Consider the following 18,404-nt stretch of genomic DNA (forward strand, 5'->3'; position numbering starts at 1 on the left):
AAAAAAGAGGGTCGGGCTACATGTTCAAAGGGCCCTCTACGTCATCAAAAAAATCCCCCCAATGACATCAGATCAGAAGTAGGGGGAAGGCTCTCTCTTCCTCCCTGCCTGGGTAAACATCTCCCCCAGTACGTGGGTATTAAATATAATCAAAAACGGTTTAAAGATAAAATTCATCCGTCCACCCAGGCAAAATTTTATAATGACACCCCGAAGAAAGTCCCAGCAGGAACAATCGACTCTGGAGACAGAGGTCTTGGGACTTGTTCAGAAAAATGTTCTACAGGAAGTCCCGATTCAGGAGCAAGGAAAGGGATTTTATTCCTCCCTCTTTTTGATACAAAAAAACGGATGGTTCCTGGAGAACCATAGTCAACCTGAAGAAGATGGAGTCTATCAACACGACCACAAAAATCTTGCTCCAACACTGAATCATGGCAGTGATAGACTTAAAAGATGCCTATTACCTTATCCCAATACATTGGGAGTATCAGAAGTACCTGAGCGTAGCGCTCTATGTCCAAGGTCAGGTCAAACATTACCAGTATACAGCCCTTCCTTTCGGCCTGTCTAAAGCTCCCAGGGTCTTCACAAAAGTAATGGTTGAAGTAATGTCATACCTTCGATCCCGGGACATAGTGATTGTCCCATACCTGGACGACTTCCTTGTGGTGGGGAGGTCGGAGACCCACTGCACCTACCAAGTATGAGAAGTGAGGTCAACTCTAATAGTGTTCCTGTTTTCTAATAGAGTTAGGGTACCGTCACACAGTGAAATTTTGATCGCTACGACGGCACGATTCGTGACGTTCGAGCGATATATCTGTGACGTTCGAGCGATATCGCAATGTCTGACACGCTCCTGCGATCAGGGACCCCGCTGAGAATCGTACGTCGTAGCAGATCGTTTGAAACTTTCTTTCGTCGTCTAGTGTCCCGCTGTGGCGGCATGATCGCATGGTGTAACATATATCGTATACGATGTGCGCATAGTAACCAACGGCTTCTACATCGCACATACGTCATGAAATTATCGCTCCAGCGTCGTACATTGCAAAGTGTGACAGCAGTCTACGACGCTGGAGCGATATTGTTACGACGCTGGAGCGTCACGGATCGTACCGTTGTAGCGATCAAAATTTCACTGTGTGACGGTACCCTTAGGCTGGATAATAAATACCCCTAAGTCAAGATTAGCGCCAGAAAAAGTGCAATCCTTCCTAGTTTTTTTGTATAAATCATGTTTATTGAGTGAAGCAAAAAGAATAAAAGTGAACGGTACAATCAAGTAGATCAACAGGATACCAGGTAGAATTACATGTTAATCAAGAAATGCGTTACAACAACACCATGCATCTTGCACTTTAACATTCTGATAAATAATACTACTGATTGGTATTATAAAATATTAACAATAAAGAACAACTGGAGTGGTTAATAACCAATATAATTCTCATTATGATTATTCAGTAATCACAATGTTTATTCAAACTAAAGGAGGGAAGGAAGACAAACAAAAAGATTAAGATAAAGTGGAAGGGGGGTAGAAAGAAGAGGAGAGGATTGGGTAGGGTAATGGGGTAGGCTGGAGAGAAGTATGGCCACCATCCCATCCCAGCGGCCAGGGCGCGAGCCGAAGAATGATCTAGTAATAAACGAGAGCAAGCCATGCATTGCATCAGGCTCCAGAAATCCAGAGATCCAGGTCAGGGGTTTCCCTGAAAGCTATCCAGGGGGCCCATGTAGTATAGGTTTTATCTACATTGCCTGGGGATTGATTTAATAATTGCTCCATTCTATAGATATCATTGAGTTCTGCCACAAACTCCACACGTGAGGGAAATTTTTCTTGTTTCCAAAAGCGTGGGATCAGGTTCCTAACCGCGGTAAGAAAGTGTCTGAGGATGCCCTTCTTATATTGAGAAATCGACAAATCACATAGGGATAGTAATGCTAGGCTTGAAGAGGGTTGGATCTGTGTGATAGACATCTTGCTATGGAGCTCAAAGACGGCCAACCATAAGGCTTTTATGGGGGGGCAGTCCCACCAAATGTGGATATAAGAGCATCTCCAACAAGTGTCAGGAGTCGTGGGGAACACCGCATGCACCATAGAGGGACATCTGTACCATCTTGTCAAGATCTTGTAGCTCCTCTCCTGCGACACCGCACATAGTGACGATCTAAACATGAAGAGAAGAATTTTCTCTCTATCCTCAGGCAGTAATGGCCTTCCCAGTTCGCCCTCCCATTTCGAGAAGAATACTGGTGAACCCTGCAGTGGAGCCCTTCCCCCCTGGAAGATTTTATATAACAGCGAGACAGTATGATCCGGAGGGTTTGTTGATGTGCAAAGCGTCTCAAAAGGAGTTAGCGGTCTGCCAATATTGGTTTGTTTAGAGATCGCGTAAATAAAGCTTTTAAGTTGTTCGTAGAAAAACCAATCGGTAGAGGGTGCTTCCTCCTCCGGAAATAATTCTGAAGGGATTTCATCCCGGTCTCTTTTAGATAATCATGAAGAATGGGTTTGGAATCTTTTCTCTTGTTTAAGTACATCTCTCTATTTATCCCCGCAGGGAAGGCAGGGTTGTCATAGATTGGGATCAAAGGGCCTGGGAGAGTTGTTATCTTAAGATCTGAGTTTCTATTTTTAATGAGAAGCAATATGTTTCGTGTAAGGAAGGGCAAGTAGGCGCCTGACCCCGTCCCCCTACCCCCGGACCAGAGAACCTGAGAGTCACAACCATTCAGATCATTCTCTAGCTTTACCCATTTCTTACTATTTTTGTTATGGTAGAGGTCCAGTATACATGTTCCAATTGATGCGTAACTATAGATCGCAAGATCTGGGAGACCTAGACCACCCGTCAGCTTTGATCTGCTTAATGACGCGTAGGAAATGCACTCCCGACTGTGAGACCATATAAACCGGGTGATTGTTTAAGGCGGGAAAAAAAGGAAGCTGGCAGGTATAGAAGTATTGTTTGGAAGAAGTATAAGAGGCGTGGCAGGAGGTCCATTTTAACTGCATTAATCCTACCTAGCCAAGACAACTAAAGCCTATGCCATTTTTCTAAATCTAAGTTGACCTTTTGTAGAGCTGTTGTAAAATTGGTCTCGAACAATTTGGATGTCTGGCTGGTAATTTTAACGCCTAAGTAGGTGAGGAATACATAAACAAACACCGTGTGCACTGCTATATTATGGTGCAGAGACTAGGTTCCCAAACCATCCAGTAAATACAAAAGTCTCGCATTCAACTTAAATCTTATTGATTGGTCCAGTGCTACCAATAAAAATCCATCAATCAATAAGATTTAAGTTGAGTGCGAGACTTTTGTATTATTTACTGGATGGTTTGGGAACCTAGTCTCTGCACCATAATATAGCAGTGCACACGGTGTTTATGTATACTTTACCCATACGTGTCAGCACGCTATATAGCCATGTCCACACTTCCCACGTTTTCCTATAATGCAGAGGAAACCGCTAACATTCTCGTTCGATCACAACTATCCAGTGAATTCCTGTCAATCCCGCCACGTGAAATACGGGGGCGTGATCTAGAGCGTGAACTCAGATCTCAAACTAACCTCGAACTCCATTGTGCCACCCTGTCAGAGTATTTAAGAGTACAAAGAATCCCAAGGGGATTACGGGTTCCTCTGCGCCCTACACTATTTAAGGATTCTCCCGATTTCTGCACTAGATTTGAGCACATCCTAAATAAGTGTTCATTAGATCTCATCACCTTAACGGTGGAGTTCCTCCAACGGGCTATTACTGATAATGTTGAGAAAATCAAGGCTACTGAATCACAGTTATCTACGACAGGTACACCGGAAGAACTATCCACCCTCAGAACAGAAATACAGGATCGGATCACCAGACACAAAAGGGACATCGAAGCCAGGAAACGCAACAAGTTTGTAAGGGACGCAGAGGACTACAAGAACAACAAAGTATACAGATGGCAGGACAACTCTCGACGCATGAACACACGTCCAAACCAACATACATCCTCAGATCTCTCAACCTCGGGGTCAGACCACGAAGCTGGGCCCTCCACCACTGTGTCCACTCTTCCTTTTTTAGGACAGCGCCGGTACCCCACAAGAAGACGAGACGGGGACAGAAACATAAGGAGAAACCAGGACAACTACAGGACCACCCAGTCGAAGGTATGGACAATTTAGTCATTAATATCTCGTTTCGAACTTTAAGTGTGGCCGAACATTCACTCCTGCAGAAAGGTCTCTCATTTTGTCCATCCTATCGATGCCGCACCTTCGACTTAGACATGGATCTTCAAAGATTCTTCCGGTTAATTAGATTGAAAGCTCATTTTTCTGCTATTCCTCCTACCATAGACATTGTTTCTACGAGTGATAATCCCAAACTACTATCTTCATCCAGCTTGGGCTTACGAAACAAAAGCCACTTTAGACCCCCACAGTGCTCCCATGCAGTTGAAACCTTTATTGGGTTCATCAAAGATTCTTTCATATAACTCAAAGAGGACATTGAGAGGGGACACCTATTCTACCCCCCCGAACCTAACCACCGAGGAGAGACATTCTCTCAGAAATCTTCAGGAAGATAGGTCCATTATTATAAAACCAGCTGATAAGGGTGGGGCACTTGTCATCATGGACAAGTCTAAATACTTAGTTGAGATAACACGCCAACTGAGCGATAACTTGGTCTACCAGTTACTGGACAGGGACCCTTCGCCTGACATTCGTTGTAAAATCGAGGCCATACTTCTTAAGTACACTGACCTGGGCGTCTTGGACCAAAAGACATGTAGTTTTCTCTTAAACCCTAATCCTATAATACCTGTCTTCTACACTTTGCCGAAGGTTCACAAAAACCTGGAAAACCCACCGGGGAGACCCATAGTGGCCTCCACGGATTCTATACTATCTCCCATGGCTAGGTACATTGCACGTATACTTACCCCACTCATACAGAAGTCCAAATCATTTCAACTAGATACCGGTTCCTTCTTAAATCTCATCAGTGAGACCAACACCATCCCTGTGGACGCCCTTTTGGTGACCCTCGATGTGAGGGATTTATACACTTCTATTCCCCATGAGGAAGGCATTCGCTCGGTACGCCATTTACTTGAAGGTACGGATAGGGATACAGACCAAACATCACTATGCATTGATCTGCTCAGGACCATACTCACATCAATTTTTTTTCTGAGTAATGAACCAGGCAGGGAGTTTATAAAAGCCTCAGGTATCTTTTGCATGTGTTTAGAGTTAATTAGTTGATTCAGAAGATTAGGGTAATAGGTCGTTTAGAGAACCTTTTCTTGATATGCTAATTTATTGAGACAGGTTTTTTGGGTTATCAGGAGTTGTATGCCAAAATCATCAGTATTAAAACAATAAAAGACCTGACAAATTTCAGTTGGTGGATAATGAATCTATAATATATGAAAGTTTAATTGTAATCATTACATTATGGTAAATAATGAAATTTAACACTATATGCTAATTTTTTGAGAAGGACCTGTATAAGAGGGGAGAGAGTGGGCACCCCTGCCTTGTACCATTTCTGACCGGGAACACATTTGAAAGTGCGCCGTTGACCTTGACCTGGGCACTAGGAGAGGTATATAGAGCAGAAATCCTGCGCATCATATTTTCCTTTAAGCCAATTTCCTCTAGAGTTTGAAAAATGAATTCCCAATGAACCCGGTCAAAAGCTTTTTCAGCGTCAATTGACATGATACACAGGGGGTCCCCCTCCCTACCCGCCCTGTCAAGCAGAGAGAGAGTTCTGATTGTGTTGTCCCTTGCCTCCCGTCCTGGGACGAATCCTACCTGGTCCTGATTTATTAGTTTAGGTAAGAGGGGGCATAATCTATTTGCTAACATTTTAGCGTAAATTTTGTTATCTACGTGTATCAAAGAAATCGGCCGATAATTGTTACACGTAGAAAGGTCTTTACTAGGTTTGGGAAGCACCGTGATGTGGGCGGCGAGTGACTGTGTAGGGAAGGAACCTCCAAGAGAGACAAAATTACATGCCTCCAAGAACAATGGGCAAAGCGATGGGTTAAATAATTTATAGAAGCCTGCTGAGAACCCATCAGGGCCTGGACTTTTCCCTTGTTTTAGGGCGCCAATGGTTTCAGAAACCTCTTCCGTAGAAAATTCCCTTTCGAGATCAGTTAGGTCACCCTCAGGCAATTTGGGCAATTTGTGTTCCTGTAGGTATGATTTAATTTTGTTATGGAGAGATTGTGGGGGTGCATCTTTATAGTGTCCTGCTATATTGTACAGAGCTTTGTAATATCTGCTAAAGTTGGAAAGGATGTCTCTAGTGTTGAACACTTTTTTTCCTTCTTTGTTTTTGATAAAGGGGATGTAGGTATTAGGATTGCGTTTGTTAAGAGCTCTGGCTAAAAGTTTACCACTTTTATTGCCGAGTTGGTAAAAGCGGCTTCTGAGTCTCTCCCTAAGGCACTTGGATTTTTGATCTATGATAGTCAATAATTTCTGCCTGACTGAAGTAAGCGGGGCAAATGTACTGGCTTCGAGATCTTGTTTATGTTGATTTTCTAATTGATGGATTTGATCTGTTAGGTTAATTATTTCCGCCGCTCTCTCTTTTTTCAGCCGGGCACCATGGGAAATGAGAACACCTCTCTCTACGCATTTCAAAGCCTCCCATCTCACAGTGGGAGACGTGGTGTCCCCCTCATGGTCGGCCACGAAACCCGCGATTGTCTGTTCAATCTTGGACTTACATATTGGATCCAGGAGCAGATTTTCATTCAAACGCCAAGAGAATCCTGATCTCAAGGCGGTATGAAGTGAAAGTGATAAGTAAATAGGTGCATGGTCCGACCACAGTATCGACCCCACGTCTGCCTCTATCTGTAAGTCAAGTAACCTATGTGAGACAAAAAAGTAGTCTATTCTCGAGTATAGCGCCAATATAGTGACTGCGTGAGCAGCGTTGATGCCTGAGAGGGATTCCCGTTGCCGGACTTACCTTGCACCCCCCTATGCAAGAAGGGCACCGGGGCTATCAGGGTCCAGCCTTTAGCGTCGGCGGTAGGAAGCAGCGACCCCGGCTGGGGTCACACGTCGCTGCAGGGTCAGAAGCGGTGCTCCAGCTTCAGAGGTCCGAAGCGGTCGCTGCAGATCTGTGTCTCGGCACAGTGGCCGAGCGCCTGCAGGCTGTGCTGAGCTCTGCAGTAGAGCGGCTCACCTCCGGGTCTTCTGCCTCTGTCTGTGGTCCCCTGGCGTCAGCTGCTCTGTATGCCTGGCCACAGCGTCCTCCTTCACAAGGCTCCCGAGCGGGTGCCGCGGTCCGGGAACCCCGCCGCGCAGTGAGTGTTGGCGGTCTCTCCGGGGGACTGCGAGCCGCAGTGCAGAAGGGAGGGGTCCCGTTCCAGGTGATCGCAGGACCAGCGCGGCGGTAAGGATTCTCACCGCAGATCCCTCCCGCGGTCGCAGCGTCGTCTTCTGCTCCCCGTCACTGCCGGCTGTGATCTCGGAGATGCAGGTATTCTCTCCCGCCCAAGCGCCGCTGCCCAGCGCCCAGTCAGCCAGGTGTCATCAGGCGGCGAGGGGGATCAGGCTCTCTCTCCAGCCCCCACAACCGAGCGTTGAGGGGATTCACCACCCTCTTCCCTTATGTCTGGCCAATCCTTCCTAGTTTTAATACTGGACTCCAAGCAACAGCTCTGCCTTCTGCCAGAGAACAAGGTAATCAAGATAAGGAACCTGGCTCATACAGCAATACAACCGCCAGCAATGACACTATGCAATATCCCTACTAGGCTCATTAACATCATGAATACCGGCTGTAGGGTGGGCACAGTTTCACCTAAGGCTAGGTTCAGATTGCGTTAGTGCAATCTGTTTAGCGCCTAGCGGATTGCGCTAACGCAATGTGATATAAAGGGGTCGCGTTAAACGTCCCTGCTCTCGCAGATCTCCAATCTGCGAGAGCGGGGAATGGACCGCGGGCGCGCCTTGGACGCTGCAAGCAGCGTCCGCAGCGCGCCACAAAACACTGGCACATCACTAGCGCGTGCCGAAAATGGCACGCGCTAGTGATGAGCGTCCCCATTGCTGTTAATGGGCGCGCTAACGGACGCATTGCACGGCGTTAATTTCGCCATGCAACGCTGTCCGTTAGCGCGGTCCCATTAACGCAATGGGAACCTAGCCTAAGATAGCTGCAGTGGGAAGTTCTGTCAGCGCAGAAATTATTGAAAGGACATTTAGAAGGAAAACTATATCATTCTTAGGGCGTAAAAGATTCCCTAATCTGGTGGACTGTGAAGGAGCATCTGACATTGGGGGTCCTGTGGCAAAAACCAGTCGAGGACATTATCACAACCAATGCAAGTGGTATAGGTTGGGGAGGACACCTGAGATCCCACTCAGTACAAGGTACCTGATCCCCGCTAGAAAGGAATCACGGTTCGAACGTGAAAGAACTGTGGGCAGTGGAAAAGGCCTTGAGACATTTTCTCTTCTTGCTTCAGGGCTCCATACTAGAGTCATGATGGACAATCAAGCAGCGGTGGCTTATATCGACCACCAGGGGAACGAGTTCCTGGGGCCTCATGGAGGTATCAGATCTACTATTCCAGTTAGCAGAACAACACCTGTCATCTCTCATGGCACTACACATAAGGGGCGTCGAAAATATACAAGCAGACTTCCTGAGTCGCAGGGACTTAAGACAGGGGGAATGGTCCTTAAACACCCACATTTTCCAACAAATAGTGCAATCTTGGGGCAAACCAGAGATAGACCTGTTTGCCACCTCAAACAACAATAAAAAGTCTGGAAGTTCTGCTCCCTAAATCCAAGGGAACATCCTTCTGCAGTAGATGCCCTACAAATACCCTGGAAGTTATGCCTGGCCTACGTGTTCCCCCCGATGGTAATGATTCCGACAGTAGTCCAGAAGATCAGAGAGGATCAAGCGAGAGTAATTCTCATAGCTCTGTTTTGGCCAAAGAGGCCATGGTTCTCCCTTCTAAGGCAGATGTCAAATACAGATCAATAGATTCTGCCAAAGATTCCGGACCTGCTTACCCAGGGACCAGTGGGCCACTATCAAGTGAAGGGCTTCCATCTGGCAGCCTGGAATTTGAGAGGGCACTACTGAGTCACCAAAGATTCTCACCAGGGTTAGTCTCCACCCTGTTGAAGAGTAGAAAACTATCACATCCAGAATCTACGGCAGAACATGGAAGAAGTTCTTAGACTTCCTGGGGGAGCCGTTGGGGGATGTAGATCCGGTGGGACAATCCTAGAATTTCTGCAGGCAGGGTTGCAACTCGGGTTAGCAACTAGCACCTTTAAGTATCAAGTTTCAGCCTTGGGGCCTATATAACTGAAACCTAGCATCCAATAGGTGGGTGTCACAGTTCATAAAGTCTTGTAGTAGGTCTAGGCTGGTCATTATCTCGAAGATCTCTCTGTGGGACTGGAATCTAGTCTTGGAGGCTTTAACCAGAGACCCCCTTTGAGACATTACAGGAATTGTCACCAAAGTTACTCACACTTAAAACAGTGTTACTGGTAGCCTTAACATTGGCCCATAGGGTGAGTGATTTACAGGTCCTGTCTATATGCCCTCCATATACTCAGATTTTCGAAGACAGAATAGTTCTAAGACCAGATCCAGCCTATCTCCCTAATGTAGTCCTTAAGTTCCATAGGAGTCAGGAGATCTCCTTACTATCATTCTGCAATAATCCTAGGAATGTAGGGAAGCAAAAGTTCCATACGTTAGACGTGAGGAGGTCCATGCTACAATACATGTCCATGACCAGTCAATGGAGGAAAGATCAGACCCTATTTGTAGTCTTCCAGGGTAGCAGAAAAGGGTGCGGGGTAGCTAAAAGTACCATTGCCAAATGGATCAGGGAGGCCATTAGTTTATCCTACTCTGCGAGTGGCACTCTGGTTCCTTAAGGCATCAAGGCTCACTCCACCAAAGCCGTGGCTATCTCCTGGGCAGAGAAGGCTGAGGTATCAATTGGTCAAATTTGTAAGGCTGCTACCTGGCCCTCACCCTCAACCTTTTTCAAACACTACCGGCTAGATCTATCCTCCTCTACTGACCTAACATTTGGTAGAAGGGTGCTGAAAGCGGTGGTCCCTCCATAGGTGTTTCATTCTACAAAAGTCTCTCAGGTGTGCTATCATGGGGGAAGGGAAAATACGAAGGTTACTTACCGGTAGCCGTTTTTTCCGGAACCCATGACAGCACCCATTTATTCCCCCCCTTATCACCCCTTCGGTGTGCACTATAGTTTGGGGTGTTTTTAGTTGATATAATGTGGTGATGGTTTTGCCTTGCCATGTGTACTAACCAAGGGGGCCTCTCATACTCCGTAATCCAACTGAAGAGGGAGGGAGAGGTACAACCCTTTTATTTTCAGTAGGGTTCCTGTCCTGACTGGGCGGATCCCCTCTCTCAGGTGTGCTGTCATGGGTTTCGGAAAAAACGGCTACCATTAAGTAACCTTGGTGTATTTCACCCAGATATTTTTGGAGGAGGCCCACACTATTAATTGAGTTCCTTACTGTTTGTGTAGCTGAAGAATATTTTTAAATTATTTTTACTTTCTTTGGCAAGGAGTCTTCTCTGTCTCAATCTTTGCGGCCCTGGTTGTTTTTTTTTTTTTGCACACTTTTTCCATATTTTTTATGCCTCTTTACTACCTTCCTGCTTTAGTTCTTCAAACACTTACTTTTTATTATTTATTGCGCCCCTTACAGTTCTATTTAAGGCCCCTTCACATTAAGCGACGCTGCAGCGATACCGACAACAATCCGGATCGCTGCAGCGTCGCTGTTTGGTCGCTGGAGAGCTGTCACACAGACCGCTCTCCAGCGACCAACGATGCCGGTAACCAGGGTAAACATCGGGTAACTAAGCGCAGGGCCGCGCTTAGTAACCCGATGTTTACCCTGGTTACCATGCTAAAAGTAAAAAAAAACAAACACTAGATACTTACTGACGTCACCGCTCTGCTTTCCGGCTCACAGCCAGTACAGGAGGAGTGCAGAGCGCAGCGCTGGAGGACAGACAGCTGTAGGTAAGTATCTAGTGTTTGTTTTTTTTTACTTTTAGCATGGTAACCAGGGTAAACATCGGGTTACTAAGCGCGGCCCTGCGCTTAGTTACCCGATGTTTACCCTGGTTACCAGTGAAGACATCGCTGGATCGGTGTCACACACGCCGATCCAGCGATGTCTCCAGGGAGTCCAGTGACGAAATAAAGTTCTGGACTTTATTCAGCGACCAACGATCTCCCAGCAGGGGCCTGATCGTTGGTCGCTGTCACACATAACGATTTCATTAACGATATCGTTGCTACGTCACAAATAGCAACGATATCGTTAACAATATCGTTATGTGTGAAGGTACCTTTAGACATAATGCATACCCTCTTTTGTTTTCTCCTCTGCCCAGGAGATGTGATATGATCAGCCCATGTTACTGCACAGTCAGATACCGCCATTACACAGTATACAGCAGGAGCACATTTTTTAAGATTATCCCAACACAGGAACTTTTTTTTTTTTTTTACACATACAATTGTGGAACTTATTAATATTTCAATATTTGATTAAAATGTACTTTGTTCGTGGGAAAAACCCTTTAACATCCCTATCATAGCTATCATTCATCCTTGTCTCTCACAATATCAGAATTATGTTCCAACAAAGTTAATTTTAATTCCTCCATCTTGTGGGTGAGGCCTCTGCTATTCGTTTACATGCACTTTATTTCTGTCTACCTCAATTCCTCCGTAGGCCTCTTTCACACTTCAGTCTTTCGGCGTCAGTCAAAAACCGCCATTTTCCTCAAATAGCGGATACGCCATTTTTTTGGGGGCGGATCCGCTATTTTCCCATTGACTTGCATTAGCGACGGATTGTGGCAGATGGTCGTCCGTTCCATCCGCCATGCGACGGATCCGTCGAGCTTTGGCGGACGTTGTCTAGACATTGACGGACTTTGTAACGTTTTTTGTCACCGCCAAAAAGGCGGACCGCGGCGGATCCGTCGCGTCCGCCACTTTTTAGAATGGGTGCCTATGGGCGACGGATCCGTCGCGATCCGCTTTTTGGCGGATCCGTTGCCCCAATCCGCTTTTTTAATTGAGCATGCTCCAAAAAGTGGATACTTTGCCCAGACAACCCCAAAACTATATAAAGAGGACAGGTCATTCCCAAATGTGCCAGTCAGCAAGAGAGACCCTGCCAGCCAGAGAGACCCTGCCAGCCAGAGAGACCCTGCCAGAGAGGCCCTGCCAGCCAGCCAGAGAGGCCCTGCCAGCCAACCAGAGAGGCCCTGCCAGCCAGAGAGTCCCTGCCAGCAAGACCCTGCCAGAGAGGCCCTGCCAGCCAGCCAGAGAGGCCCTGCCAGAGAGGCCCTGCCAGCCAGCCAGAGAGGCCCTGCCAGAGAGGCCCTGCCAGCCATAGAGGTCCTGCCAGAGAGGCCCTGCCAGCCATAGAAGTCCTTCCAGCCAGACAGACCCTGCTTGAGAAAGCCATGTGAGTACTGCCATCCAGTATGAGTTGTGTGTGCGTGCGTGCGCGCGTGCGTGCGTGTACCTGCCTGCCCCGTTTATATTTTTTTCATACTATGCTGGTATTTTGAATAGCTGTGCTGTAACATGTGTTTTGTGTGTGTATAAATGTTGTGTGATGTGTTCTGCATTTTTGTTGTTTTTCATAATGTACTTGTATTTCAAATAAAGCAATGTAGCTCCTACTGTACCCCCCAAAAAAGGTAATTTTAAAAAATATAGTAATAAAAATTTCTCAAAACTGTCAGTAGTCTCATTTACAGATAAATGTACAATTGGGTATACATGCAGTAAAGGTTATATATACACAAATGCGCAATGCAAATCTTTGCTACAGAAAATGTTATCTGGTTTTAGAAAATACAAACTGTAGGGTAATCATAATTAACAATTTTGGGAATTGGTATTTTCGAATGAGGAACATTTTTTATAAGGTTAAACTTTGTTTAGGTGTTTAGGTGGGTTTACCAGCATGCGCATGGCGCATATCAAATTCTAAGTAGTTTTTGGTGTTACTTTAAAGGGATTTTTTTGGTTTTTTTTTGTGGGGAAACAGGAGGTAGAGGGTTTGGCAGCTTGTGCATCAAGCATATCAAGTTTGACGGTTAATAATTTTTTTTCTTTTGTGGTGGGGGAAATCAAAAAGTAAGTTGGCATACTTATTCACAATCATTCAAATTAAAACGGTTTTCAAATTGGAAGATGTTACAGGAACCAAGCTAGGTACTGACCCAAGATGTACACAGGCAGGCTCCCCAAGTTTTGGAAAAAGATGTAAAGTCCCAGCTGCATCTATCCATCTATCCTTTTGTATAGTAGCTTAGAACTCTCTTTATACTTACAGATTCTAGGGACCAATAGGGATGCAAAGGGACCGACCAACCAACCCAAGATTGAAGCAAGCCCAAGTTTTGGAAAAATATGTAAGTGTAAAGTCCCTAAAGCTGCATCTATCCTTTTGTATAGTAGCTTAGAACTCTCTTTATACTTACAGACTCTAGGGACCAAGAGGGACGCAAGGGACCGATCAACCCAAGTTTTTGGCAATACCATGTCTTCTTCTGAGAGCCCCCCAGCACATCATCAGCAAACTGAGGTGTTTATTTTTTTTTTCTTAATAAATTTTTTTTTTGGGGTACAACTATGGTAATTGTATTTTAACCCTTTATGTGTTTATTCTGTATTCACAGGAAGATGCAGCAGAGGGGCTTACAGAAGGAGACGGACAGGGTGGAGAAATTCAAGGAGCGGGAGCGCATAGTGTAAGTTTTGCACAGACCAATCCTCACATACAACACACTACACCCAACACAAACATTCAGAACAGCACACACAATACATATGCCTCTATCCAAGCACATTTTTAATTTATTTATTTATTTTTATTAGTCTTCACAATCCGGGGCTCGCCCTAGAGTTCCTCAAAGCACCTCCCATAGTCGTCGGAATGCTAATCGCGGCGGTCGCCGAAGAGTAAGTTCCTTTTTAGTTCGGTGTTTAGTACACTGTAAAATTCATGTGGTATAATCTTTCCCTTTTTATTCTTATCTTTTTGTTAGGCTTCACAGCGTGCTCCCGAACAGGATGACGAAGAGGAGGGCATAGATGTGGACACCCTCATCCAAGCGGTACAAATTCGGGAGCCGCTGTGGAACATGTCGGACCGCCGCCATGCTGACCAGTTAATCACCCGACGGCTATGGGAGGAAGTGTGCAGTGCTGTTCTGGATAACTGGGAGGAACTCGATGCTGGGGCCCAGGATCTAGCGCGTAAGTATTCACACTTCATTACCTTATGTTAGCATGATTTAATGTGTTGTAAAGTAACCAATTTTTGCTTTCTCTTTCCAGGTAACAGGATTATCGTGCGGTGGCGGTCACTCAGGGATCGCTTCAAGAGGGAATTCAATAAGGAGATACAGGCCCCGAGTGGATCTAGAGGACAAAGGAGCAGATACAAACATGCCAGAGCCCTGTCGTTCCTCCGGTCGACGCTGCTGAGCAGAAGGTAAATATTCAACACCACATATTTTCAGCCAAACCGTAAAAATGTGTAACCTTCAATTTTTTTGGCAGCAAGGGCAATTGTAATATCAAGATACAAATTTTTTTTTTTCTTCTTCTTTAACAGCACTTTCTGCAGCACTCGGGAGCCTGCATCAGAGTTGCACCCCTCTGGAGCGATCCCTCAAGAGTCCGCCACCGGGGACCACGTCGACCCCTCTGTTTCTGCACCTTCCCTTTCGTTTGATCCCTCAGCCTCATCCACCAGCGCTGGAGCAGCAGGGCGGACTTCACTTGAAGCTGCAGGTGATGAGTTAGAGTTCCCGTTACCACACCCCTCTGCCGCAACATCTAGACTACCTTTGTGGTCAGGTAGGCAGCGCCAGAGAAGTCAGGAAAGGAGCTATGCGCCTGACTTTTTGCAGCTGAATGCATCCTTCCACAGTGCCATCAAGCTTTTGAGTGAGCAAACGTCTGCTGGGTACAATATGCTTAACAAAAGCATACTTGAACTCAGCAGTCGTCTCGATAGGATGCAATCAGATGCAAACCAGTCACCAAGACACTGTTTTTTTCAGTCGGTCCTCAGGCACATGGAAAATCTAACTCCTGACCTGCAGATGCATGTGATGCAAGGCTGCCACACTGCTCTAGCGCAGGCGATGTCCCAAGCCCCTACACCTACCCTTCATGTTTCAACACCTTTCCCCTCTCAAGCCACCGTCTATCCTCCCGTCCGTCCTCCTCCTGTCCGTCTTCCTCCCGTCCATTCTACTCCTTTGTCATTCGTTCCTTCCCCCCTTAGTCTTTCCCAGTTTTTACCTTCCCCTTTCCATTCTTCCCCTTTAACTTCTCCGTTCCCGATCCCACCAACACCTTCCTACCTCACACACACCACATCTGCACCTCAACTCTCTGCCCCAACTCATGTTTTCACCACCCATTCTACTTCTGTTCCTCCCCGTGATGTCCGTGATGTCCTGTCTCACACTCTCGACGTGGTCCAACCTGTCAGCCCCTCCGCTACTATCTCCACCCAAAATTATGAGAACCTGTAAAATTCAAAAAATAAACTTTTTTTTGGTTTAAAATTTTTTTTATTGTCTTTCTCTTTTACATAGTAACATAGTTAGTAAGGCCGAAAAAAGACATTTGTCCATCCAGTTCAGCCTATATTCCATCATAATAAATACCCAGATCTACGTCCTTCTACAGAACCTAATAATTGTATGATACAATATTGTTCTGCTCCAGGAAGACATCCAGGCCTCTCTTGAACCCCTCGACTGAGTTCGCCATCACCACCTCCTCAGGCAAGCAATTCCAGATTCTCACTGCCCTAACAGTAAAGAATCCTCTTCTATGTTGGTGGAAAAACCTTCTCTCCTCCAGACGCAAAGAATGCCCCCTTCTGCCCGTCACCTTCCTTGGTATAAACAGATCCTCAGCGAGATATTTGTATTGTCCCCTTATATACTTATACATGGTTATTAGATCGCCCCTCAGTCGTCTTTTTCTAGACTAAATAATCCTAATTTCGCTAATCTATCTGGGTATTGTAGTTCTCCCATCCCCTTTATTAATTTTGTTGCCCTCCTTTGTACTCTCTCTAGTTCCATTATATCCTTCCTGAGCACCGGTGCCCAAAACTGGACACAGTACTCCATGTGCGGTCTAACTAGGGATTTGTACAGAGGCAGTATAATGCTCTCATCATGTGTATCCAGACCTCTTTTAATGCACCCCATGATCCTGTTTGCCTTGGCAGCTGCTGCCTGGCACTGGCTGCTCCAGGTAAGTTTATCATTAACTAGGATCCCCAAGTCCTTCTCCCTGTCAGATTTACCCAGTGGTTTCCCGTTCAGTGTGTAATGGTGATATTGATTCCCTCTTCCCATGTGTATAACCTTACATTTATCATTGTTAAACCTCATCTGCCACCTTTCAGCCCAAGTTTCCAACTTATCCAGATCCATCTGTAGCAGAATACTATCTTCTCTTGTATTAACTGCTTTACATAGTTTTGTATCATCTGCAAATATCGATATTTTACTGTGTAAACCTTCTACCAGATCATTAATGAATATGTTGAAGAGAACAGGTCCCAATACTGACCCCTGCGGTACCCCACTGGTCACAGCGACCCAGTTAGAGACTATACCATTTATAACCACCCTCTGCTTTCTATCACTAAGCCAGTTACTAACCCATTTACACATATTTTCCCCCAGACCAAGCATTCTCATTTTGTGTACCAACCTCTTGTGCGGCACGGTATCAAACGCTTTGGAAAAATCGAGATATACCACGTCCAATGACTCACCGTGGTCCAGCCTATAGCTTACCTCTTCATAAAAACTGATTAGATTGGTTTGACAGGAGCGATTTCTCATAAACCCATGCTGATATGGAGTTAAACAGTTATTCTCATTGAGATAATCCAGAATAACATCCCTCAGAAACCCTTCAAATATTTTACCAACAATAGAGGTTAGACTTACTGGCCTATAATTTCCAGGTTCACTTTTAGAGCCCTTTTTGAATATTGGCACCACATTTGCTATGCGCCAGTCCTGCGGAACAGACCCTGTCGCTATAGAGTCACTAAAAATAAGAAATAATGGTTTATCTATTACATTACTTAGTTCTCTTAGTACTCGTGGGTGTATGCCATCCGGACCCGGAGATTTATCTATTTTAATCTTATTTAGCCGGTTTCGCACCTCTTCTTGGGTTAGATTGGTGACCCTTAATATAGGGTTTTACTATTGATATAGTTGAAGAACAGTTTGGGATTAGTTTTACTCTCCTTAGCAATGTGCTTCTCTGTTTCCTTTTTGGCAGCTTTAATTAGTTTTTTAGATAAAGTATTTTTCTCCCTATAGTTTTTTAGAGCTTCAATGGTGCCATCCTGCTTTAGTAGTGCAAATGCTTTCTTTTTACTGTTAATTGCCTGTCTTACTTCTTTGTTTAGCCACATTGGGTTTTTCCTATTTCTAGTCCTTTTATTCCCACAAGGTATAAACCGCTTACACTGCCTATTTAGGATGTTCTTAAACATTTCCCATTCATTATCTGTATTCTCATTTCTGAGGATATTGTCCCAGTCTACCAGATTAAGGGCATCTCTAAGCTGGTCAAACTTTGCCTTCCTAAAGTTCAATGTTTTTGTGACTCCCTGACAAGTCCCCCTAGTGAAAGACAGGTGAAACTGCACAATATTGTGGTCGCTATTTCCTAAATGCCCAACCACCTGCAGATTTGTTATTCTGTCAGGTCTATTAGATAGTATTAGGTCTAAAAGTGCTGCTCCTCTGGTTGGATTCTGCACCAATTGTGAAAGATAATTTTTCTTGGTTATTAGCAGAAACCTGTTGCCTTTATGGGTTTCACAGGTTTCTGTTTCCCAGTTAATATCCGGGTAGTTAAAGTCCCCCATAACCAGGACCTCATTATGGGTTGCAGCTTCATCTATCTGCTTTAGAAGTAGACTTTCCATGCTTTCTGTTATATTTGGGGGTTTGTAACAGACCCCAATGAGAATTTTGTTACCATTTTTCCCTCCATGAATTTCAACCCATATGGACTCGACATCCTCATTCCCTTCGCTAATATCCTCCCTTAAAGTGGACTTTAGACAAGACTTTACATAGAGACAAACCCCTCCTCCTCTACGATTTTTACGATCCTTTCTAAACAGACTGTAACCCTGTAAGTTAACTGCCCAGTCATAGCTTTCATCTAACCATGTCTCGGTTATTCCCACTATGTCAAAGTTACCTGTAGATATTTCTGCTTCTAG

The 18,404-nt window shown here is 45.2% G+C and overlaps 1 protein-coding gene across 1 annotated transcript; it reads left to right on the plus strand.

Annotated features, from left to right (window-relative positions):
• Positions 1-434: 434 nt before the first annotated feature.
• Positions 435-14,900, plus strand: LOC138666631 (uncharacterized). Its single transcript, XM_069754826.1, has 6 exons — positions 435-704; positions 13,789-13,860; positions 13,988-14,071; positions 14,158-14,368; positions 14,450-14,606; positions 14,858-14,900. Exons 1-6 carry the CDS (start codon positions 435-437, stop codon positions 14,898-14,900), a joined length of 837 nt encoding a protein of 278 aa, XP_069610927.1.
• Positions 14,901-18,404: the final 3,504 nt, after the last annotated feature.

This window comes from Ranitomeya imitator, chromosome 2 (assembly GCF_032444005.1).
Source record: "Ranitomeya imitator isolate aRanImi1 chromosome 2, aRanImi1.pri, whole genome shotgun sequence".
Taxonomy (NCBI): domain Eukaryota; kingdom Metazoa; phylum Chordata; class Amphibia; order Anura; family Dendrobatidae; genus Ranitomeya; species Ranitomeya imitator.